General features: G+C 47.0%; 1 protein-coding gene across 1 annotated transcript in view; it reads left to right on the top strand.

Moving 5' to 3' along the window:
- Positions 1-19910, top strand: part of DNAAF9 (dynein axonemal assembly factor 9) — a 117434-nt gene extending 97524 nt beyond the window's left edge. The window contains exons 30-37 of the mRNA XM_081034652.1: positions 5788-5923; positions 8487-8573; positions 11304-11410; positions 11737-11811; positions 13651-13856; positions 14865-14930; positions 15896-15989; positions 16530-19910. Of these exons, the coding sequence (XP_080890778.1) occupies positions 5788-5923; positions 8487-8573; positions 11304-11410; positions 11737-11811; positions 13651-13856; positions 14865-14930; positions 15896-15989; positions 16530-16642 (884 nt within the window). The 3' untranslated portion in view covers positions 16643-19910. The remainder of the gene's footprint in view (positions 1-5787; positions 5924-8486; positions 8574-11303; positions 11411-11736; positions 11812-13650; positions 13857-14864; positions 14931-15895; positions 15990-16529) is intronic.
- Positions 19911-26126: the final 6216 nt, after the last annotated feature.

The following is a 26126-nucleotide window of genomic DNA, read 5'->3' as shown; positions in this document are numbered from 1 at the left end:
GCTGCCTTGGGAGGTCAGGTTGCATGTATATTTTATTGCACTTGATTCTTTTGTTCATATATTCAGCAGTTCTTTATCCAGTACCTACTCTAACCCAGTCATGGGGGATTAGCAAACGCTTCCAGAAGAGGTGCTATTCAGATTGTCTTTGCCCTGAAGAAGGAGTTGGGCCAACACAAAGGAGGGGAAGGAAAGCAGGAGTGAAGGGCCTGACGGTGACTAGAGCATACCCAGGGCATTGAGGAAATGCAGCGTGGCAGATGGGTCAGGCAGGCCAAGAAGTTCCGATACTAGCCTAGCAGTAACTGGAATGCACTGAAATATTTTAAGTAGAGAAGGGATGTAATCAGATTGATGTTTTTGAAAGATTACTCTCACTGCAGTAGAAAGAATGAATTGTAGTAAAGGAAGCGTGGCAGTGGAGAGAATGAGCAGTGACCTAGTAAAGAGAGTGGAGGTCTGAACAGGGCACAGGGTGGCAGGGACCGAGAGGGGACGATGGATCCAAGAGCCATTTAGCACTCACAAGACCGAGAGGAGGACTCAGGTGCCTCCATGGTCCGGGTTTGGGGAACTGGGCAGGCAGTGTACCTTTTCACCAAGCGACCAGAGGAGGAGGCAGAGCTGCACCTACCACTTGGAAGTCAGGGAAAGCCATTGAGGAAACTCACCCTTGCCTCCTTAGAGATCTCTCAAGTGCTGTGCAGAGGCAGATGGGCCGTGTCTGCCTAAGGTCGACTTACTAGCTGAGCTCCAACAGACACCTGAGAAGAGCAGGACCCGTATCTCAGAACCAAGGACTCAACAGATCCCAAAACAGTCCATCAGCACTTAGGAAGCAGGTTCTGTGCTCAGCAGGCAAGCTCTAACTCCTCATGGCTGCAGTCCCAGGCCCACGGCATAGCCTTTGTGTGTGCCCTTTCCGCACTGTAATATGCAGCCATCGGTATGAAGCTCCTAGTCCCTCTTCCCTGGTCCTGAATGGAGTGCGTCCAGATGATTTATGAGATTAGGTTTAGTCTTTAGCATTTTGGAATACTTTTCTTTAAGGACGGGTGGTTAGGGAAAGGTAGTATCTCTAACTTCTGCCTCAGACCAGAGACAGGCGCCAGGGGTCCTGGAAGTTGCCTTAAACTAGAGATGGACCCTCATCTGAACCATGGACTCAGCAGCCTGGGCTGGAGGAGTGCATATGACTTGACTTCCTGCTGGTTGCTATGGCTGAGGCCCACAGGCCACAGCTTCCTCTGTCTGTCTGAGGAGTGGATCAGACCAGTCCCCTCCGTGTCCATGTACAAGTTCCATCTCAGGCGGATGCTCTGCTGACGGAGGTGGTGGTGGTGGTGGTGGTGGTGGTGGGGTTAGGTTTCATTTAATGAGTCCTCACTACCTGTAGGCCCTGTGGTAAGCATTTTACTGGTAACCTGGAGGTACGTGTCATTGTTCTGTCTAACAGAGCTAGAAACTTGGGTTCAGAGAGAAAGTGGGGCAATTTGCCTTACGTCAAATTGTGGAGCCCCAAATTCATACTCAGGTTTTCCTGGCTCTAAAACCCATGCTTTAATCTTTACATTGTACTATCTTTTTACATATAAGTCCTATATTTTAAACACCACCTATGCTGTTCAGAGGAGCTTTTGTAGTTCAGAGAAGGGAAGAGAGCAGGGTGACATGAAGAGAGGATTGAGATGGTAAGGTATTAAGGAAGGTTTAAAAGAAGAAGTAAACTTTACCAAAATTAAAAGGTAAAGAAAGAGCTTAAGTGAAAAAAAAGCACAGAACAGTGTAGTGTGTGGCAGTTTATGGGGGGAAAAATTATACACACATATTTACATACATTTTTTTCTAGCATATCTCTAGAAGAAGGTGTAAGATTCTGATAACTGTGGTTGCCCCCAGGGAAGGGAACTAGGTGGCAGGGGAGGATGGGAATTTAGTTTTTCTGTGAACCATTCTGTACATTGTTTGAGTTTTGCCCTCAGAAACTAAATACAGCTAATTTTTTAAAAAGGTTTTATTGGAGAAGGGGAACAGGACTTTATTAGGGTACAGTGTACACTTCCAGGCTTTTTTCCAAGTCAAGTTGTTGTCCTTTCCGTCTTAGTTGTGAAGGGTGCAGTTCAGCTCCAGATGCAGTTGCTGGTGTTAGTGGCAGGGGGCGCAGCCCACCATCCCTTGTGGTTGAGAGTCCATGCTCCAAACAACTGAGCCATCCAGGAGCTCGGCTCAAGGTGCTATATTCAATCTTAGTTGCACGGGGCAGAGCCCACCATTCCTTGCGGGACTCGAGGAGTCGAACTGGCAACCTTGTGGTTGAGAGCCCACTGGTCCATGTGGGAATCAAACCAGCAGCCTTCAGCGTCAGGAGCAAGAAACTCCAACCGCCTGAGCCACCGGGCCGGCCCCAGCTAACTTTTTTTTAACTAAACACTTGACTGAAGTAGTGTTAGTACAGAGTCTTCTCTACTGAATATTCATTATTCAGGACCTATAATTACAACGTTATTTAGGAAAGATGAACGAAGCCTTCATAATTTAGAGATGTTCACTTGTGAACTAACCATTTATAAAGCTAATCTCGACTAGTAAAAAGATTGATGATCAGCATTGAATTTTTTTAGGCATAGAATTGATGATGACACCTCTGAGAATTATATTACAAAACAGAATATAAATGTTAAAAATCTTAAACACCTATAAGTGAAACTATACAGAGGGTGCCAAAAAAATGTATACACATTTTAAGAAAGGAAAAAACTGTATTATACTTGTAATACTCAATATATACCCATAACAAAAGATGAATACAAGTCAAGTGTATACATTTTTTGGGCACCCCGGTATTTAACAAAAAATTAGGAGGAAGCTAAATGCTCTCTCCACATCTTTCAAAGTGGAAGATCAATAAAGTTTAAAGCTGTTAAATCAAGTTATAAAGAGTTAGTTGTATCCTTTAAAGATACAAAAGTTTTCACTAGAGGAACTAAAATTATTAATGTAACCACCCAGAATATGGTAGTGAAGTGGGAGGAATTTAAGGGTATACATCTTCCCCATCTGTCATACTGAAAAGTCAATAGACATTGTCTAAAGATGACGTTATAAGAAACAGTGATTTAGATCTGTTATTAAAAAACAATAGGATAGCTATCATAAGAATCTAAAACAAACTTTAACCTAACACTAGAACAAAGAAAACAAAGAATGCAAAGAAACAGAAAACAAAGAATGCAAAGATCATACCACTAAAGGAAAAATAAAAAAATTAAAACAATCCAATATAAACAAGGTGACAGAACCAAAGTGTCATAAATATAAAAGGGATAAACACATAAAAGGAGAAGTATCTCAGATTAAACCAAAAAACAAAACCTAATGATACAATGCTCTGTACAAGAGGAGCATCTAAAACTTAAGGATAATGATAAAAGAATGGGCAAAGACATAACAGGCAAATGCAAACAAAAGAAACATAATAATAGTTGAATTCAAGGCAAAAAATTGAAGTCTAAGGGCAATTTCTAGTAATAAAGGATACCATCTACAACCAGAGCATAATGATACAATGCTCTGTACAAGAGGAGCATCTAAAACTTAAGGATAATGATAAAAGAATGGTCAAAGACATAACAGGCAAATGCAAACAAAAAGAAACATAATAATAGTTGAATTCAAGGCAAAAAATTGAAGTCTAAGGGCAATTTCTAGTAATAAAGGATACCATCTACAACCTGTCATGACTATTTCTTGCCAAATAATTCAAAAGAAAGCCTATTTCCTTAAGTTATTACATTATTAAATAACTTTTTAAAATAATGAATTTAAGAAATTAGAAAAAGAACAAGAATTTTTTAAAATTAGTTTATAATAAAAAAGATTGACTCTATAAAAGAGATCTAGTTGGTGTGTTAAGCAACACTATAGGGATGCAATCAGCAAAATTCAGACTGGAAGACATTTACAGGACATAGTTTTTCAACAAATAAATTACAAAGAAGTAAGGAGAAACTATAGACTGACAGAGAATTATGCGAAACACCAATGAAATGTGTGAACTTTGGTTCCTGGTTCAAAAAAATTAACTCTAAGAACACATTCGTGAGACAATCAGAAATTTGAACACAGACTATACTTTCCATATTAAAGAATTTGTTGTTAATCATTAATTTTTTTAAGAGTCCTTATTTTACTCCACTGAAATGTTTTTGGATGAAATAATAGAATGTCTGGGATTGGCTTCAAAGTCATCCAGTGAGGAGGAGAGGAAAGGGGGAAAGGCTGGGGCATGATAAGGAAGAAATACAATTTAGCCAACGTGTTGACAATTCTTGAAGCCTGGTGATGGAGACATGGGAGTTCACTGTACTCCTTTTTCTATTTTTGTATATGTTTGAAAATTTCACAGTATTAAAAAGTGAAACTAGGGCCGGCCCGGTAGCTCAGGCGGTTAGAGCTCCATGCTCCTAACTCCGAAGGCTGCCGGTTCGATTCCCACATGGGCCAGTGGGCTCTCAACAAAAAAACAAAACACACACAAAAAGTGAAACTATTAAGGGCTGGCCTGATGGCTCAGGTGGTTGGAGCTCCATGCTCCTAACTCCGAAGGCTGTCGGTTCGATTCCCACATGGGCCAGTGGGCTCTCAACCACAAGGTTGCCGGTTCAACTCCTCGAGTCCCGCAAGGGATGGTGGGCTCGGCCCCCTGCAACTAAGATTGAACACGGCACCTTGAGCTGAGCTGCCCCCCGGATGGCTCAGTTGGTTGGAGCGCGGGCTCTCAACCACAAGGTTGCTGGTTCGACTCCCACAAGGGATGGTGGGCTGCGCTCCCTGCAACTAGCAACGGCAACTAGCAACGGCAACTGGACCTGGAGCTGAGCTGCGCCCTCCACAACTAGGATTGAAGGGACAACAACTTGACTTGGAGGGAAGGCCTGGAAGTGCACACTGTTCCCCAATGGAGTCCTGTTCCCCTTCCCCAATAAAATCTTAAAAAAAAAAAAAAAAAAAGTGAAACTATTAAAAAAAAGTGAATAAAAATGGCTGAATAACAAAAATTCAAACGTTAGTATAGCAGAAATGGTGTATATGCTATGATCATAACTATGTAAAAATAAGAAAGTGTATAGAAAAGTTACTATAAACTTGTTGGCATGGTAGAATGTGGTAACTTCCTGATTTCCAGATTCTCTGTAGGGTTACGGGGTTTTACTGCTGTATTTTCACAGAAAGGTTGGGAGTGATCAAGGCCCACTCCACAACTTCTCTTTACATGGGCCACTCTTCCTTTCTGTATCCTGTGTGAATATCTATGTTAGCACTTACCTTGCAATCTTGGATTTGTGTGTGTGACTCCTTCTTGGCTGTACAGTCTGAGAATCTACTGGTTAGCGCCTGATAGATACATGGTTAGTGCCTGGTAAATAAATGTCTGTGGTCTGAACTGGTGAAGGTCATTGGCACCAGTTCCTGATGAGGGTAAGTACAGGGGATGTAGAAAGGGCCCTCTGATGAGGAAGCTCAGTATCCGCTGGAAAGCAGAATTAAGAAGAGGAGGTTAGGAGGTGAAGCTGCTACAGGCTTGAAGCCATTCACTCTAAGAGGTGGGGGTGGCAGAAAAGGGAACAGAATGATGGCTGTGTATGTTGGTGCTGGGGTCAGGGGTGACTACACAAGGGGGCACTGGAAGGGATGGGTAAGGGGAGGGAGCAAGGGCCCACTTTTATGTCAGCCCTCAGCCCCAATCAGGACTCGGAAGGCTGACCCATTTTTGGTTTTATTCTGCAGGCCTGGTGAGTAATGTGGTGTTCACCAGTCACACCACAGAGCAGAGACATCCTCTCCGTGTTCAGCTGCAGAGCCTCATCCGGGCTGCCAACCCTACAGCTGCCTTCATTCTTGCAGAAAACGGGATTGTCACCAGGTAAACTTACCAAGTTCACTTCACCCCACAGGACCAGGCACTTTCTCAGATACAGCACATGCCCTCTGGCTGTGGCCCACAGGCTCTTTCCACTGTAGCTAAGACCTGAGCATTTATAGAAGTGCTGTTAATGCTGTGTAAAAATCACCAAAGGATCCCATGTGTTGGCATTCTGTACTGTTTTAAGATTTTTGTTTGTTTTGTTTTTTTATGTTTTTTTTGTTTGTTTTTTTAAAAGATTTTATTGGGGAAGGGGAACAGGACTTTATTGGGGGAACAGTGTACTTCCAGGACTTTTTTCCAAGTCAAGTTGTCCTTTCAATGTTAATTGTGGAGGGTGCTATTCAGCTTCAAGTTGTTGTCTTTTCAGCCTTAGTTGTGGAGGGCGCAGCTCAGCTACAGGTCCAGGTGTGGTGTTCAATCTTAGTTGCAGCGGGCGGAGCCCACCATCCCTTGCGGGACTCGAGGAGTTGAACCGGCAACCTTGTGGTTGAGAGCCCACTGGCCCATGTGGGAATCAAACTGGCAGTCTTCGGAGTTAGGAGCACGGAGGTCTAACCGCCTGAGCCACCGGGCTGGCCTAGTTTTGACTTTTGAACAATGCAAATGTTTTACATATTCAAAAATTAAATCAAGGAGGGAAAAAAACAGTACAAACAAAAAAAAGTGAATCCATCTGTATATTGAAATAATAATAACCACACACAGATGAAATAATTCAAGTAACTTTTGAACATGATCCTCTGTTAGAATCCTGATTCCAAACAATAGCACTAGTTAGAGAAGGGAGATTATAAATATGAAATGGGAAAGGTTAGGAAAAACCCTATAAATATTGGATTTGAATTGGGGGACTCAAGGTAAATTCATTTTTAAAAAATGACTATTTCCAAGCTCTTTCCATTGAAATGGACAATAGCAATAAACACCCCTACCTCTAGATCTTGGGGTCTAAGTACCAATTCATTATAAAGTATCAGGACTCCTTGGAGAATTGGCTGATTGCAGGTCTAAGGCAGGGAAAGTTCAAGGTAAGCCTGGTACATTTTATGCCAAAAAAAACAGATTAGTAGAGATACGTCAAAAGGATAAGGGAACTAGCTTAAGAAGCTCTCACTAGCCAAATTTGGGACAACTTGAGCATAAGAGAAAACAATGATGGTAATAGACTAAAATGAGTCCATGGTGATACTGAAAAAGAACTGGGGAGGGGCAGGATGGTAACTAATAAATAAGGATTTCTAGAACTGGAAAAGCACCATTTTGTGACCTTTAAAATAATACTTAATTTAGGCAAGAATCATCAGTGGGTGCTAAAAGCAGTGGGTGACAGATTGTTGAGGACAGGGATATTCACTCATCTCAGAGTATCACTCCCCAGACTACTTACTACTTACAAAGAGAAAAAAGTACCTTCACAATGGAAAGGTCTTGCAGACATGACATTTACCAAATGATTAAACTCAGCAAGACCACTAATGGGGTAAACTGACATCTTGTGCCACTTGTCATGTGATGCTGCGGGAGGGACACAACATCACCTGGGTATTAATCTTGCCAAAAAATATTTAACTAACTCTAATCATGAGGAAACAACCAGACAAATCCAGGTTGTGAAACACAAGACAGCTGACATATACTCTTCAAAAATGTCAACACCGTGAGAAACAAAAAGAAGTTGGAGGAATTGTTCAGATTAAAGGAAAATAAAGATTATAAATTCAATGGGTGATCCTTGATTGGATCCTGACCAGTACTTCTCCAACTTCAATGTACATATGAATCTCTTGGAGATCTTACTAAACTGAGGGCTCTGATTCATTGTGTCAGGAATAGGCCCTGAGAGTCTGCTTTTCTAATGAGCTCCCAGGTGATACCAGTGCTGCTGGTCCACAGTGTTAAATTCCTTGGGTGTGATTATAATATCGTGGTTCTGTACGAGAATGTTCTTATTCTTAGGAGATGCAGACCGAAGTATTTGGGGTTGAAATAACAGAAAACAAAATGTGTATGCAGATGTGTTTATATGTGTGTATGGGGACAGTGGAAAGAGGAAGCAAAATATTGAATTACGATTGATAATCCTGGCCTGGCCCAGTAGCTCAGGTGGTGGTTAAAGCGCTGTGCTCTTTCGTAATGCCGAGGTCGCTGGTTCGATTCCCACATGGGCCAGTGAGCTGCGCCCTCTACAGCTAAGATTGTGAACAACAGCTTTCCCTGGAGCTGGGCTGCGGTGAGCCGCAGGGGTTAGCCTAAGCTTCCATGAGCTGCCACGGGCTGCTGTGTGCTGCATGAGCGGCCGGTGGCCAGCATTAGTGGCCGGCAGCCGATGAGAGCTGCCGTGAGCTGCTGTGAGCAGCCGACCGACGACTGGCAACCGATTGCCTCAGCCGGGGGCAGCGCAAGGCCCATAATACCAGCATGGGCCAGGGAGCTACACAACTAGACTTAGAAACAACGGCTTGAACCAGGGTGGAGGAGAAGGAAGGGGTGGCGGAAGAAGGGGACAAAAAAAAGATTGATAGCCCTAATTAACCTGTTTTTTTCCTGTACATTTTCAAAGGAATGAAGACATTGAGCTGATTCTCTCAGAAAATAGTTTTTCAAGTCCCCAGATGCTGCGATCTCGATATTTAATGTATCCTGGCTGGCAAGTATCTTTGAAAAATAGCTAAGATTTCTTTGTAAACCCAATGATTTATTTATTTACAGAACAAAAAGAGAGAGAAAGTGAAAATGCCCAGTGTGCTCTATGAAGGTGACAGTGGCAGCTGAAATGGCCTGCCACACCCCAACAGCAGCTGGCCTTCCCAGGAGCCCAGTGCTCCGCGTCTTGGGCTCCAAACTGGGAGCCTTGGTGGATGTTGACACTTAGGGAGACATCCATTGGGCACCAGGCACTATGGTAGCCTGTGTTTCCTCTGGCCTCTAGTGAGGGTAAGGTGGCTGGCATGGAACCAAGGAGTTACAACCTTCCCAGGCAAGAGAGTTGCTTCTGCTAATACAGTCAGTCCTCTAGGGTTCCCACCTGACAGGTGGGTTTTCTGCTGATATGGCCCAAGGGATATTTCTTCTCTGCTGGTAGTTTCCCAGCCTGTGAACCTGTTCTCCAGAGAGGAGAGGAGAAGGAAAAAGAGTACACAGTGCTTTGTAATCACACTAATACCAACAGCACGTAAGCACTTACACACATCGTTGTAAGTCTGTGCTCTCCAGTAACGTGACCACTAGCCACATTTGACTATTTCATAAAATGTAAATGGATAAATAAAGTGTAAAATTCAGTATTTCAGTCACGTCATACTTTTTTTGAGTCACATCTCACTTGCTTAAACAGTAAATAAGTAGATTGTTCCTTTTGGTTGAACAAGACAATTATATCTCCTAAAAAGAAACAGATGGACTTCTGGGGTGAAACCCTGTTCTCCAGTGGCTGCAGCTACTGACCCTTTTGCTGCCCACGCCTCTGGGCCTGGGCCTGAGACTCCTGCCGTCTCACCTGGTGCCTAGGGAAGCACCCATTCTCCAGTCCATACTGACTCTATCTGGGCATCGTGCACATGAACCGAGCTCAGGGCACAGACTTTCCTGGAGGTAGATTGATCCAAGAGAAAGCCAGGTATGAGGGGTTCATTAGAAGGCTCTGTGAGTCTAGAATCTGAAACCTTCCCTTTATCAGGAAGATCAGTCCTTGTAGAGAGTCAGAAATGGTGTAGCCTTGAATTACCCTTCAAGCCCTCCTTTCTAAGTCTCTTCCTAGTATCAGATAATTTAATCTTTTAGCAAGATAGCAGCCATCAGACTCCTTCCTACTCATCCCTATACTTTACTCCCCTCCTTCCCTGGGTCAGGGCCACCACCTCAGAGTGAACAGGCTTTACTCCAGAAGGTGCTTGGCTCTGTGCTGTGCAAATTCTTCACCTTTCCACTCCCATAGCCCTCTCTGTTCTCGTCAGCCCTGTCCTCACCTCCCCTGATCGAAAGGCTTGTTTCTGGTCTGGGAGGAAACCTTTCACTCTTCCTCAGCCCCCCCAAATTCCCCTAAGGATTCGGGGTCTGAACACAGAAGCCAAAGAAACCCCTGGTCTCCAGATGACTTGCTTGGATGTGGGGCGGGCCAAAAGAACATGATAGTGGTGCCTCCACCTGATTTTAATGAACCACAAAGAGTAAGATACTTTCGACAATATAAAATTCAAAACTAGTGCTATTTTTAAACAAAAGAAACTAATGAGAAAATACAGTAGACTGGAGGAAAATGTTTGCATCAAATGTGGCAAAGCGTTAATATTTGGGAGGCTTGTTTAGATATTTAAGAAATATAACCCAGTCCATATAGATACGGACAATTCACTTAAGATCAAGTATGGATGGCAACCGTGGTAACAGAATTCCATGTCAGTAATGTTCCAAAATATAAAATGATGCCTCGCTGTTATTTTGATTGATACTATTTAAGGAAAAAAATATATATATGTGTGTGTGTGTGTGTGTGTGTGTGTGTATACATATATATATATATGTATATATATATATATATACACATATATATATATATATATATATATATATATATATATATATATATATATATATATATATGTATATATATATATATAGTAATCATTGCTGGGGGAATTGTTGTGAAACTGGAATACTCATCTAATGCCAGAAGTGTTGTAAATTATTACTGCCAGGATGGTTACACTCTTTCCAATCATGGGCATTCATCTGAAGGAAATAATTCAAAAGAAGAAATGATAATTCCATCACTTTGGAAGCTGGGTGATGGGGGTTCATTATACTACCCTCCTGTCTTTGCATTTTGAAATTTTCCATAATAAAAAGTGAAGTTTTTTAAATGCTGTGAATGTGGCCATATTCTTAATAAGTCTGTGGCAAGCATTGTATCTACTGAACTCAAAACTGAGAAAGTAGAGCAGAGATGCCCCAGTCCTGTAGTTCCTTCTGGAGAGAGTGTACACATCCAAATGTAGTCTGCTAAGCGGCCCTCAATGATAGTGGGGCATAGCTGGAGCCTTTAGGAGGGTGGGAGGGGGTCCTGGGAAGGAGCTGGAAGGGTACCAGGATGGACCCCCAATCTCAGGTGGGACACTGGCCGGCTTCAAAGGTAGATGGGGTCTTTGACTTCAGGGAACTGCTAGTCTGAACAAGGTAAAACCTCTCTGCTGTAATGGGGCAACCATGCCACCATCTCAAGATGAAAGAGCCATACACATTTAAACAAGTGTTTCGTTCACAAAATTGCATACAAGTAAGTACTTCAAATATTATAGGATAAACGTTCGTCCCAAAGTAGTATATAATAACACTCAGAGCACCAATTACTTGTATTTATTATTCTTGTAAACCTTTTAAGGTACGAAGGTAAATTTGATGCTGGATCAGTCTTTCCACTAATGGTTCAGATCTGCGTGTGGTTTGGTCGTCCCTTGGAAAAGACTCGCTTTGTGGCCAAGTGTAAAGGTAAGCCTTGGCTGGGACATGTCCCACACCCTGGTAAAAGAGCTCACAGTCACCCTGGCTTTCTGGCACTATTTTATTATTCTTTGTGCTGTCTCTTTTCCTCACCATTTGGGTCCAAAAACAGGCAGAGGGATTTGTGAACCCAGGAGTCCTCCACCCCTGGAAATAGTGGCAGAGCCAGTGGGGAGGAACTAGTGGGGATAGAACCTGTGAACCCTGGACCCTCGAGTAGGGTCCCTTCCCAGTCCCTAACCCTCCAGCGGTGCCATCCTGAACTTGGCCTCTGCCCCCAGATGGTTGACAACTCTGTTCTCTTCCTCCACCAGCAATTCAGTCCTCCATCAAGCCAAGTCCCTTCTCTGGAAACATCTATCACATCCTGGGCAAAGTGAAGTTTTCAGGTAATTGGGGGTTGGATCTGGGAGTCCTACATTATGAAGGTCATAGCTTCCTGTGCTGCTCTGCAGATCACTGATGCCTCTCAGACTCTCTCTCAAGAACCCTCCCCTCTGGACCTCACACCATTGGGCTCTTCCAGTCCCCCTGTCTGCCAAGAACGCACCTTTCTCCAGGTTCTTCTGCTCCATAGTGGAGGACCTGTCCTCCTTCCCCTAGATGACCTGCACAGGGCTCCTCACAGCTCTTTGACTTCCTTTTTCCAAAGATTTGCACCCCACCCCTCTGGAACCATCCATGGCCGCCTCCTAGACTTATCACCAGGAGCTACCCCAGCACCAAGCTCTCCCGCTCCTGATGTGGTTGTCATAGTCTTCGAGCCTTCCCCTTGCTTTCTCCTCCATTCTACCCAGGAGGCCTGTTTATCAGCCTTAGACCTCTGGAGTCCTCAGGACCTGAGGACTGTCTAGGCAGGGAAGGCCTCAAAACAAGGAGTTGGTCAACTCAGCATTGAGAAAGGGGAGACTATTCCTGAGGAAAAGCACAGCATGTGCTGTGGACCTGAGGCATAAAAGGCACATTTTGAGGAACCAAAAAGGGTTTACTGTGACTGGGACCTAGGAGGAGGGAGGGAGTATATCTGTTAGGGTGTCTTCAGCTGTTGTAACAGAGAACCCCAGCTCAACTAGCAGGTGTAGCTACATAACAAAAAGTCAAGAGGTCATGCCGCATAGCCCAAGGACCCAGGTATGCCTCTGTGTGTCCACAGACGCAGTGTGTGTCTCTGTGTTCTCCCATTCTTGGTGTGTCGGTTTGTCCACTGGTACCCGCCCATCACCGTTGTCAGATAGTGCTGCAAGTCTCGATGTCAAATCCATGCACAGTATCCAGCCATGGGAAACTGGCTCTTCCTGTGGGTGTCTATCCATGCAGACACTTTTGCTGATGCAACTCCTCCCAGTTCTTCAGCAAACTTCTCTCATTGGCCAGGATTGAGTTGCCATGCCTTCTGGGACCCATGACCATGGGGAATTAATATTAAAGGAAGAGAGGGATGCTGGACAGGCAGCCATCAGTGTCTGCTGTAGGGAGCCAGAAAGAGTTTTAAGCATGGAACCATCTGGGTTCAGATGGGAAAATTAGATGACATAAGCTATAAAAAAGAATCTTTCAAGGTCCTTAACCCATTACCTTTGGCCTAAATTTTCTTACTGAGTCTGAAACTTTGGCGTCTTTCCTCAAGCCCCTTACTCAAGCCCACTTCCCTCGGGCTTCAACACACAGCCACCCACCTGCTTCGAAGGTCTTTAATGCCTTTGTCTTCCCTCTCCCCCATCATCAGTTCCTTTTCTTCTTTGCTTAGACCTCTCTTTGACCCCTTTTTCAAGGTTAACCTCTTCTTGTTCTGGTTCCTTTTATCATCCCGCTTTTTAGGGGACCCTTGCCCTTTTCTCATGTCTCCAGTCAGTCATAGCTCTTAGCTTCTCAGCTTGTAAACTTGGTCACATCTCCTGTTCCCATCCAGGTGACGCTCTTGCAGCACTTGTACTGCTGACATGCCCTCCTCCCTCGGCCTCTTAGGCTCTGCTGAGACCTCCCCCTCCATCTCCACCAAGGGGGCTTTCCACCTGTAATCCCCTCCTGGGTTAATGGTGACCGCCTGCCTGATCACTGAATCAGCTCCTCCCTCTCTTCATCCTTTCTAATTTGCACCAAGCGTGTCGTCTCTCCCGCCTACATATGTCTCATGAATCTGTCCCGGACCTTAGGCCCTGTGTCAGTCTTCCTGGAGCTTTATCCTTTCGGGGCAGAGTTTCAGGGATTGACATGTGTCCTCCTTGCAGACTCGGAGAGGACCATGGAGGTCTGCCATAACACTCTGGCCAATTCCTTGAGCATCGTGCCAGTTTTGGAGGGACCCACACCACCACCCAACTCCCGAGGCACACCTCAGGACAGCAGCGGGCAGCAGGAGTGTTACCTCGTGTTCATCGGCTGCTCCCTGAAGGAAGAAAGCGTCAAGGACTGGCTGCGGCAGTCAGCTAAGCAGGTGGTTTCTGAAGCCCAGACAGACTAGCTCACCCTGACGGTGCCCCCCTCCACTGTCTCCCTGGTGGCTCCCCACTAGCCCATTTCCACAGACACTTAGTAGAAGGCAGCCACGCAGGGCAAACTCAAGGCAGACTTATTCTCACAGCCGTTTCCAATTGTACTTCCAAAGGCAGACAGACCGGAGTTATGAGGTGGCTTGACTGGGACCTGGGTTGTTGGATGTGGACCCTGGGTCAAACTGGGGTTCCAAACTCAGAATGCCTTTTCTTAGCTGAACCTAATTCAAAGGCTCTCCTGTGTTCTGAACCCAGAATCTCCTATTCTTGGGCTCGCTCTCTCTAGAAAGGAGAAACAAAGGTATTCTTAGAGTCGTTTGTAAGCCAAGATTCCAAGCGTGGATAGCAGTGAGCCCAGGGCCCTGGAGACAAGCGCAGGGGAAAAGGAGGCTTGCCTGGCTGGGCATCTGCCCACCAGCATCTGTAGCCCAAGTCTACAAAGGAAAAAACCCACCCTGGAGTTAAAACCTTCAATACTATGCGAGCTTTGGGTGCTACGCCTCTTGGCACAGTCTCAAGGCTTTAGTTCATCCTAGAACTCTGGAAATAGAATTGGTGGGGGCCTCAGTCCATTGTAGATGTCGATGTTCAGTAGGGACCTGTTTTTCATACTGAGGAATGGCTGCCATTCAGTTGTATCTTTGTCAGAGTCACCCACATAAACTAGATGGGGCATGTCTGTCACTGGTGGGGCTTAAGATTGAGAATCTGCAGAGGTAGGAACTTGCCTATTTGCAGAAGCTCTGATCGCTCCTCTCTCACTTGCTCCCCCTGGCACACAGGGCTCTGTAATGGGAAAGGGGTCTTCTCAAGGGGCAAACAGGCAGGAAGATGTGTCCAACATGTGTGCTTTCCCCTCCACTGGGGTCTTAGTCATGTAACTGGCCCCTTGAGCCCCCCACCCACCCATCAGCTGTGTAGGCCCCTGACCCCTCCCTCCATCTGCACAGAAGCCTCAGAGGAAAGCCCTGAAGACCAGGGGAATGCTGACCCAGCAGGAGATCAGGAATATCCATGTGAGTACCCTGCCCTGGGGCTCAAGCCCCTCAGTGTCCCAAGACTGTCCAAGGCTCATGCTGCTCCGTCCTTTAGGATTCTCTGGTGTTACCTGGGCCTGAGATGGAGGAGAATCAATGGCAGTCGGAAGAACGTGGAGCCCTGCTTTGTCACCCTGTTCAAGCAGCTGAAGAACTCCTTTTCTTCCCCCATCCCTTTGTCCTAGATAAATCACAGATAAACCATGAGGGTCCAGGAAAAAAGTGTCTGGATCCAGAAGCTGCTCATGGGCAGGCTGTGTGCAGTCCTGAGGGCTTGACGAGCCCTCCCAGCCTCTGCCCCGTCCCGACTCCCACAGGGGCCTTATCCTGGTGGGCTTTAGGGCAGTGCAGGTCCCAGCATGGGCTGTGTCACCAATCCCAGTAATGAGCAGGTGGGCGGGCAGGAAAGTGCTCTGGCACTCCAGGAGCCCCTGCTTTGGACTGGAGGAGAGCACCTTCATCTCCAGGCCCTATAGGACCTGGGCAACCCTGAGTGCTCCTGGGCAGGACGCTGGGCACCTCAGAAGGCAGACCTTGTGGTGTGTGTTCCCCCAGAAGCAAACCTTGACGACAGGTTTGAGTGCAGGTAGTTTATTTTGGAAATGATTCTAAGAGACACCAGTAGGGAAATGAAAAAGTAAGAGAAAGAAGGAAGGGGAGACAGCCAGATAAAGAGTGTTATCTAACCAGTACCACTGTGAATAACTGGAGCCTAATCCCATTAGAAATTCCCAGAGTTCTTTCCCAGAGGTGGGGGTCCTTCCATCAGTCATTGCTTGAGGGCTGCTGGGGGTAGGAGGTGTTGATTCCCTGGCACATAGCCTGCCATGGCTATCTTGCTAGGGTTTGTTTATTTTTGGTTTTTAATTATTTTCGTTTTTAATGAATGAGTGAATGATAGCAAGTGGTCAGATAATTCTGATAGGACTCTTTTTTTCCTACAGGTGAAACGTCACCTAGACCCCCTACCTGCAGGCTACTTTTATAATGGCACCCAGTTTGTCAACTTCTTTGGTGACAAGACTGATTTTCACCCACGTATCCTTGGAATCTGGGGCAGCAAGGCTGGGGGGATGTGGAAGTGTATCTGTAAAGAGAGTGTCTGCTAAAGTTGCCAAAGCCCAGCCCCAGGAGCAGGCTGGGTTCTGGGCACACACAGCAGATCACAGAGGCGGACTTCATTTTGACCTGTTAAGGTCGTTAAACTTTGATTTCCCCTTCATTCAGTGATTGGTGATGTTGCTCTGTGGGTCGTAGTTTAAATGCAGCTGTGGTAACATCCTGAATTCTGTGGTCATCGGGGTCGTAATTTACATGCTGGAGACTGGGACTGATTACAGTAGTGAGTCTGAAAAGGTGCGTGGGGTGCTGCTGGGAGCTGATGGAAGCTGAAGGGCTCAGTCCTGACACCTAACGAAAGACTCAGTGCCAACTTGTCACATTCTTTGTAGCAATGGTGCTGCCAGTCTGTAAAAGAGCCCATCAGGTACCCTCTGTGTGGGCTCACAGATCCCTCTGGACCAGGGTGTGCTCCTTCGTCCTCCAGGCTCGGGGCTCTCTTCCTTAATGAGATGCTAGTCATGGACCAGTTCATGAATGACTACGTGGAAGAAGCCAACCGGGAAATCGAGAAGTATAACCGCGAGCTGGAGCAGCAGGAGTATCACGACCTCTTTGAGCAGAAGCCTTAGGGGAAAACTGCAGAATGTCTACTCTGGAGATGGACAAAACGGGGTGTCTTGACCTCAGTTCTCCTAGAGGTCCCTCCCTGGAGGGGCTTTGTTCTCCTTGGCCTTTGTGTGCTGGCTTGAGTGCATGTTGTCTTTATTCTTTCTACAGTGCTGAAGAGCATCACCTGCACCACTGATTGGGGGAGGGGGTCCTCGTGGCGGATGAGCAGACAGGGACTGTCCTGTGCATGTGGCTGGCAGTCCAGGACCTCTGGGTCTCTGATAATAGTGTCTTCTTTGGGCTGCTGAAGCACTGTGTGAGGGTGGGGAGAAGCATTTGGATTAAACAGAGGAGCTGCTGGGATGCAGAAAGAACCCTGGCTGCCCAAACTGGGGCTGCCGTAGGCCTCACACCTCAAGACACTGCCCCAGAAGAGCCCTATCCCCCCAGCGCCTGCCTCCCTGGTCAGGCCCCTTCCACTGAAGGAGCTGGCCCTGGGCCCAGTCCTGGGGGGTGCAAAACAAGCTCTGCCCAAGCTCAGCCCACAAGAGCCAGCCGCTTGGACTGAAACCAACAGTTTTAAAATGAAGGGATTTCCCTTACCGACTCAACTGAGGGAAAGGCATGTTGCTTTCCAGAATCATGTGGCTTTTGAATTGACACAAGCAGTCCCCTTTGGGACTGGCTTTGAGGTCCCCTCATGGCATCACTCTAGTTTCCCTAATTCAGAGGCTGGAGTAAACCTGCTGCTCAAGCCTCCCTGGCGATACTTTGCCTCACTGTTGAGGGGAACGTCCTGCAACATCTTAGTTTTAGTCCCTGACACTTGTGGGATGTCCTCGAAGGGGTTCCGTCTCCAGCCCTCAGCCGTCCCCTAAACTTTGCCAGGGAAGGCCTGATTTTCAGCCACAAACTTCAGGAAACTCATGCTCCCAACCATTGTTGCTGGCCCTGGAATTGTTTAGCTCCTGAGGACCAGGAATTTCAAAAAATTCCAATATCCAAATTAGAATTTGTTCCAGTGGCTTAGTTTTCAGCTGGACCATAAAGCAGAGGGTTATTCTAAGTAGTCCCATGCATGACCTCCAGGATTCGTGTGGGAGAAGGGGAGCTCACAGGCTCTGATACTTAGGTGATGTCTGTTAGGACGTTAGCACCTCATCTGCCTAGATTATAAATGCTTTCTGAATTTCACATTTTTTTTTTTTTTGCATGCCTTAGAAACAAGCACATAGGCAAAACTAGCAAACTTTCCAGTAATGTAGTGGGGGTTTTGAAAAAGGCCCCTGGTGCAGAGTAGAGTCAGAGAATGGATGGAGCACATGTGTCTGTGTGCCTGGTCACAGAGGCCTGCACGCAAGCAGTAAAGCAATTGTTACAGGCTTGTCGGTAACATGTACTTGTATTAGAAAAAAACAATTTGTATTCAAAGCCAAGCGAACAAAATTCCACATACCATTGGATTAGAAACCTTGCGTGAAGAAAAGCTTCTGAAAAGGCCATGTGCTCCATTCCCAGCTCCCAAAGCTGCTGGTGACAAGGGCCCAGGTGTGGAGCCCAAGTCTGGGAGCCCCCGACTTCTGGCTGGCCAGAGGTTGGGGTCCACAATGGGCCTGCCTCTGCTCCAGAATCAATAACATAGGTCTTAAGTGCAATTGATTAAGTAAGCAATGAGTTACTGTAGCTTCCTTTAGCTCTGCCGAGCTCTTTTTAAAAACTCAAACTTGAGCAGCCTTAGAAAAGTGGGGGTGGGGGGGTGGGACCATAGATCATTTCCTCCAGGTGGGTTGCTGTGAAGTTTTAAATTAAAGCTCCACATCTAGGAGCTTAAGCCATTTCCTGGCTGCTGCACAAGAGTTTTTAAAGAGGGGTCGGAACCCGCCAATAACAGCGGGTCTTCCCACTGCGTGGGGCTGTACTTACGTGGTGGTCTTGGTTTCTGACCATTGTCCATAGAAATGCTCTCTCACCAACTTGCCCCACTGTCCCAATTCCTCTCCTCTAAGAGGGAAAACTGATTACCTCAACTTGAATATGAAACTGTGACTGAAAAAAGTCAAAACATTAAGAAGTTTAAAGGCCAAAAGGCAAAACTGGCTGAGGCCTCCTTAGACGCTCCTCAGCCTGCTCGGGAGTGTGAAGGGGCACATAGGTGAAAGGGCATTCCTTGGGGCGCACCTTTTGTGCCCCTGATGAAGAGGCACACTAGCAATGCGCAGCGTGAGCTCCTTGAGGACTGAGGCCAGGAGGACGCCCCTCCCCGCACTGCTCTGCCCCTTTAGGGCTACCTGCGGGGCCCCTGGGTTCTGACTGTGAAGTTTAATATCCACTTGATTCCTCAGGTGGGCACTCCAGGTGGAGGGCTGGGGGCTCAGCTATCTTCAGAGGAAGGGCCCTAACACTGTGTTTTAGATTTTGACCTGAGTGGATACCAAGGACCCAGCGAAGACATCGGGTGTGGGTTCCTAGGGACAGGCAAAGTCCTCCAGGGGCTTACATGCTTTTGCCAACTTTCCTGTTAGCAGCTTCAGTTTTATATCACCACCCAGAGTGAGAGTGATAATGTTGAAGTCGCTGAAGTTATGGGTCATCTTACATTTTGATGTGGGATTTATTTTTATTTTATTGGAAGGATGCAGAAATTGGACAAAAGGGATCACCCTAGGAAGGGATCGCTGGCAAGGAGTCAAGTTGGCTCTGCCAAACCCAGGGGGCTCTCTGACCCAAGGCCTGGACACTGGGCCCTGCGGGTCACAAGAAAAAGTTCCCTCCTAAATTCTGTTAGGATTTTGGAGAATTTTTGCACAGTAATAAGCTCTGAGTTGCTCTTCAGGCTTCTCAAAAGGGAAAAGTTAACTCAAAGATTGTAAACTATGAAGTATTCCAGCCGCGTTGCTGACCTAGATGGATAGTTGTACCTCAAAAAGTAGGTGAGAAATGGCTTCCTCACTGTCCCAGGTTGTCAAATACTAATGACAGAAGAAGAGCTCACTTATGTGCCAAAATTCACTTTTATACTAGTTTTTCAGTGCTTTAATATTTATAACTTAAATTTTAAAACTCACATTTACAAACACTACTGTAACTTCAGTGAAACTGAATTGTGTGATTGAAGCTTTTTGCTTATAGTATTTATTACACTACTTAATTCAGTAAATATATAAAAGTAGCCTTCAATTTATTTTTGTATTATTTTACATGTTTTTACCTGCAGTTGTGTATGTGAATTTACCTTGGTAACTGAGATGTAATGCTAAGGACCAATAAACTATCACTGAACAAGCAAGACCTCCCGTAGTTGCCTGTCTTGTAGACTTAGTCCCCAGGTGTCCCTGGGGTGAGGTTGAGGAGATGGCCCACCGCCTGGAACTGGGGACCTTCCCTCAAACTTCTCTCGGAATGCCTCTTTGCTAGGACACCCACTCCCCTTCCCAGCCCCCAGAGTGGCCCACAGAGAATAAAATTCCCAGGTGGAGACCATCTTGACTTGGGGGCCCGGCAGTCTCGAGGAGTCCCAGGACCTGGACAGAGGCTCCAGGAAGCTGGCGGCATGGGGGGCGCCCATGCCTCAGCAGGGTGTCTCCTGGGGCCCCAGAACAAAACCCTCCATCCCTCGCGGGTCCCTATGAGAAGCCGCATCCGCCACTTCCCCCACCCTCGTCTTGGACGGCAGGGGAGGGCTGTGAGTTTCAGGCTTGTTTAATCCCAGTCAGAGCTCTGCGAAGTGGCCGCTCCGCCCCGATTTACAAGTACAGGACAACCAAAGCACAAAGGATGCAGTAACTGGCCCAGGTGGCAGAGCCACTGCCCTTGCCCGCCTTAGATCCCAGATGCCCTCCGGGCGCTCCACGTGGCGCTGGCCTGGGACATCATGTTCTAAGGCAGAGGGCACCGAAGCTCCGAAGCTCTCTAGAGGAACTAAACCTAAATGCCCAATTTTCCGACCTCACCTGCCAGGCAGTTCCTGGCCGGCCTGGGGCTGGACTGGCGCTTCCCACCGCAAGTGGCCTTGAGGCTGCGGACCCAGGCGCTGCTCACATCCCCCACAGGGCGAGGAGGAAGGGCTTCTGCCATTTTGGGAAAAGAGCCGACCAGGGAGGGGCACCACCTCGAGGCAGCAAGTCCACCGAGACTTTGCTTCCTGTCCCAGCCTCCACACAGGGGCCTCCGGACAAGGGAAGTGCCCCACTGGGAAGGTTTGGAAGCTGGCCCTTCCAAAGCGGGAGGGTGCAGCCTCTCTATGTGGTGGGGGAGGGGAGTCTTGGGTTTGGAGGTTCTATGCAGTCAACAACTAAATGCAAAACTTCCTGCGAGGGGCCCAGAGAATTGGGGGTGGGCTTGACCCGCGGTATCAACCACCTCACAACCTCTTTCCCCAAAGCCTCCAGCCTCCCATCCTGCAGGGCCAGGTTTGAACCTTGACTGAGCTCCTGTGTCTGCACTTCCCGAAACTGCCAGGCTTTGGGGATTACCTCCAAAGAATTGCCAAGAAGGTGGGAGAGACAGTAAGTAGGGAAGGACTCCTGGGCTGGATGATCTTTGAAAACCAGGAGAACTTAAGAGGCCAAGAAACCTGGGGACCAAAAAGGAGGCCCACCCCCCACCTGCAGCCCACAGGGAACTACTGGGCATACTTGACAGTGGGAGCCCCAGAATCAGGGAATCCTGGTGGCATAAACATGTGGAGAGTGTAATTTGGAGCAGAGGGTCTCAAGTGGAGCTGCTGAAAATCACAAGAGTTCTGAGGAGCATGGAAAAATACTGATGTATTCATTTCTATCATACAATCTAGGGAACAATCATGCCCAAAGAAAACAACCATATGCCTCACTTCCGGCACATGATAGAAAGGGATGGCTTGGTTACTATAAGAAAAGTCCTGGTTGGTAACCGTTTCCAGTTCAGCTGGGCCCAGGCACTCATGGCATCAGAGCCCTCTCTCCATCCTTGGTGGCAACACTTGCCTGGCAGTAATGCCACCAGCGGCCCAACAACCCAAAGGCAAAACCCAACCTCCCTCCAGAGGCAGTCCGAAAGTCTGGGGTCCCATTCCCACCCCTGAACCAGTTACAGTGGTCAGGACCTGGCCAAGGGTCACTGTGCACTTTCAAAGATCAGCCCCCCCAAGGCCAGACCCAGTGGGGAGCTGAGTCCCCCAAAGAAGGGCTTGCTCCCCAAACCAGCATTGCAAATCCCCCTGCAGCTTTTCTATTAAAATCAAAATCCTACTTGATTTTTTAAATTGTGCTTTCTGCTAGTCTTTTCTTGTACAAGTGATAAGCACTACGTCATTTCATGTGTTGGTGGTGATTTTTAACCAAGAGGAAAAAAATTTAATTGAAAACCTCTGTCCACTAAAATCATTTCCCCCTTCAGACTGCGGAAAGGCCACCACTGTTTGGTTTATAGTGCCTCAGCGCACCAGTGTTCCACAGGAGCCTGTTGGAGAATCCCTTTTTTCCTAAATAATATTAAAAAATCCTGTAGACTATAATGTGAAGCAGAGGGTAGACGGCTGCTCTACATTGGCGGGGGTGAGAAGTGGACCAACTGGAGAGTGATTTTGAAGGAACAATTGACAAGACAAAATGACTAATTAGACAAGAGTTAAGGGGATGACCTCAAGGTAAAAGTGGAAAAAGCCAAAGTGGAAAAAAACCCAACATTTTGAAACAATTCCAAAAAATTTTTGTTTCATTCTCCAAAAATTTGAAGAAAAATAAATTTGTTTATCCACAAAATTATTACTGTTGTCCCCAGGCCTCTGCTATTGCTAAATTGACCAGCCAAAATAATTTGGTTAAAAAAAATTGCAGGATCAAATATATGGTGATGAAAAAAGAACTGACTCTGGGTGGTGCACACACAATGTATAGATAATGTAGTACAGAATTCTACACCTGAAATCTATGTAACTTTACTAACAATTGTCATCCCAATAAACTTTAATTAAAAAAAAATTGTACCAGGACCTATACATTTTATGTCAAACAAATGACTATGATCTGTAAAAAAAAAACCTAATCAAATATAATATGAAGATATTTCATTTTATCCTACAATTACTACTGTTTTTCCCATACCAATAAAGTTTTTTTTTTTTTCTCCCTCTTATAGCTTCAAATTTTTAAGAAGCTTTACATCTTTACTCTGAAATTTCTTGCCTGGATGAATGTACAAATAAAAGCAAAATAAGGACAACAGGAAGAGGAAAGATGGCTTAATAACCAAAAATTCATGGAATTTTCTAGTTAAAAAGACTCCATTTCAACCTCTTTGTTTTACAGATAAAAGATATCAGAGAACCAAAAGGCCTCAGGGTGTTGCCCTGTGCCTTCCTGCTAACTTTCCCTACCTAGTGCATCCAGCTTCCTGCAAGGAGCTGGATGGATCTCACAGGAAGGGTGGTCTGAAGTGGAGCCAAAGGCACTGGCATCCCGGAATAGTAGGCTCAAGGCAGGACCTTGGGCAGCACCCTGTCGCAGGGGACCAGTAAGAATGAGGACTGTGGATGGGGAGGGCCTGGGGTACACAGAATGGCCAAAGAGGGCAAGAGTGGCTGGGAGGGTGACAGGCTGCCCACTCTTAGGAAGCCTCAGGTGGCCAGTGATGGGATTCAGATGGAGTAGGGCCTGAGGGTAGATAAGGGTAGGAGAGTTTGAGGCCAGCCCTGTGGCTTTTGTCCCGAGCCCTCTGCATCCCTCAGCATGCACTGGAGAGCTTGTTGGAATGCAGATTCCTGGTCTCCAGAGGACCTATCAATGAGAACCCTGGGTCCAGCCTAGGGATCTGCATCTCAGCAAGGTGGGCAGGATTCTGACGTGGAGCACACCTGCCTTGGAGGGCCTGCTAGGGGAAGCCTTCAGGCATTGTCTCGAAGGCTTGCATATCTCTTGCAGCCCCTGGAGCAGGGTGGGAGAAAGTAGGTTGGTATTTGGTGGTGTCTGTTCTCCAGGGCATTCTTGGCTGAGAAGCTGGGCTGTGGAAATGGAACCCAGGTCAGAGAGCAGGAGGGCTTGACATGAGGGCAGTGGAGCAGCCCTGGAACCTTCCTGCCCACAGTCTGCTGTTCACATAGCGTCATTGAGCAGAGAGCCATTAGATCTCAGTTTGGTGCTACATTCTGACTGTAGTATGCATGGGGGCTGGGTGTGGGACAGAGAGGGATGTTGTCCTGAGGGGAACAGGTCCTTGGTGGCCCTCCTGGCTGCCCTTATAGGAGCCTGGATCTTCCTCTCAGTATGGATAGATGGCAACTAGGAGCGAGGGCTTAATGCTGTGTTAGTTGGGCACCAACGGGTCTTCCTCCCACCTACCTATAGGACCTGGAGATGTCCCCCAAGAGAGAGGCAGGCCACAGTGCCCCCCTCACTAGCATCAGAGGAGGGATAGTGTGGGAACATCTCTCCCAGGAGCACCAGGTCAGAGCTGCCTGATCTGGGGAGAGGGAGCCCCAAGAAGCTTGTAAAACCAGAGTGACTCTAGGGAACGCTGATGGCTGCAAGGGTCCCACACTTGCCAAGGATCCAAGGAAGGCAAGGGCAGAGGGAAGGGACAGAGTAGAAGTAGAAATAAAAGGACTCAGTCCTGGCTATGGAGTCCAGGGTGAGAGGAAGGAGGCAGAGGGTATCAGAGTATCTGGCTGGAAAACCCTAGTAGGAGTGGAGGATGAAGGACAAAGAGGTCATCTCCAGGGATTTATTGGTTTGAAAGCCTCCAGGACTATACATGGAGACATTGATGAAGAGTTCAACATACCAGGTTTATTGAGCGCCTACTACGCTAGGAGCTGTGCTGGTGAGACACACAGCCCTACTCTGAAGGAGCTCCAGTCTAGCCAGGGGAACAGAGCCCAGGCAGTAGAATAAGAATGTAGAAGGCCGTGCCATGAGGGTCTGTGATGAAAGGACACAGACGCCTACTGAGATGATGTAACTGGGAAGCATAGAGAGCATAGCTGAAGGATAAAATGAGCTGTGGCAAGAGCTGTGGACACGCCTTCCTAGCGCCAGACTGTCAAGGCCTTACGGCAGGTGTGGCTGGTTGTGTTGAAGGAACAGCTGGCAGCTACTGTGGCTGGAGCAGTGTTCCGCTGGGAGCAGGAGATACAGGATGAGGTGAGAAATAGGCAGAGGCCAGGTTGTACAACACCTCCTATCCCACCCCCTACTCCTCTAAGCCACAGCAGGGAATTTGGGTTTTTTTTTTTTTCTCTAAGTGCCATGAGAAGCCATTGGGGGTGGAGAATGAATTAGGGGAGGGGGCAAGTCAGAAGGCAAGATGATGGACCAGGCTGATGGTGCAAGGTGGCAGAACTGTATTCTATTTTGAAGGTAAGTCCAACAAAATTTGCTCATGGATCTGATGAATTGGGATGACTCCAAGGTCCAGAGGTGGACTCTGGAGCTCTATTTTGCCTGAATTTCTTTTGAATTGCTTATTAGACATCCAGGTTGTGGGGGGACAGCTGGAAAAGTGGGCTGTGGCATGTTGAAGTCAGGAGGGAGCTCAGTGACTGACTGCTGTGGCTAGTTGAGAGCCGTGGATTCAGGGAAAGATCAGCGTAGCCCAATGCCGAGAGCTAGGTCAGAGGAGGTTGGGAGACAAGTAAACATTACAAGAAAAAGGAGGTCCTGTTGGTGCTGTGTGCTGCTGGGGCAGAGAGGGGCTGGCAAGAAAGCTGACAGAGGCTGACCTTGACAAGATGAGTTTCGGTGGAGTGGTGAGGACAAAAGATGGGCGTCGAAGGGAAGTAGGGAGAGGGCGTGGAGACAGAGTAGTGATAACTCTGGAGAGATTTGTTCTCAAGCATAGCTGAGGAATTGGGTGGGAACTGGAGCAGGGAGTTCTAGGAAGTGTTTTAGGTTTTGTTTTTTAATGAGATACTATAGAATCAATTCTCACTCCAAACTCTAAAATCTACAGGCATAAGTGGCACAAGGGAACGTGAGTTGAAAGTACTTTGCAAAGCCATTAAGTGCCTTGTGGAACCCAGCACGCGTGTGGTTGTGTCCACAGCCCAGTGATGTGGGACCCCCAAGGGAGGGAATGAAAAGAATGAGTGTGTTTATGTCTGGATCCCTAAAGCACCTGCCTGTGTAAGGCCCCAGTGGGATAAAGATGGGGAGACCCGAGGCCCCTGCATTTCCCCTCAGCCTCTAATCCACACAGGGCAGGTGGTGAGTGGGAGGACTAAAGGAAGGAGCTTCTCACATTGCAGCAGGGGCAGAGCGCAGGGTGGATGAGGGGTTAGCGTCAGTTCCTCTAAGAGTCAGGTTCATAGACAACTGGGAGAGGCCTTGCCTGTGGCCTTCTGTTTCCTCAGATGAGACAGGAGGAGGCTGTAGTGAGGAGAATGAGAGGCTACCCCTCCAATCCAGGGTGGCTTCCTGAAAGCAGTTGGGTTGGAATGTCCAGGTGTTTGGCAACTGCTGGTGACACAGGGAGGCAGAGGCAGAACCTGGGCATTCCTAGATGGGAGGAGCTGGGGGCAAAATGGGTGGC

The sequence above is a fragment of the Rhinolophus hipposideros genome (genome assembly GCF_964194185.1).
Source record: "Rhinolophus hipposideros genome assembly, chromosome: 22".
Taxonomy (NCBI): domain Eukaryota; kingdom Metazoa; phylum Chordata; class Mammalia; order Chiroptera; family Rhinolophidae; genus Rhinolophus; species Rhinolophus hipposideros.
Note: the sequence above shows the minus strand (reverse complement) of the source record. Positions and strands in the feature narration are given on the sequence as shown.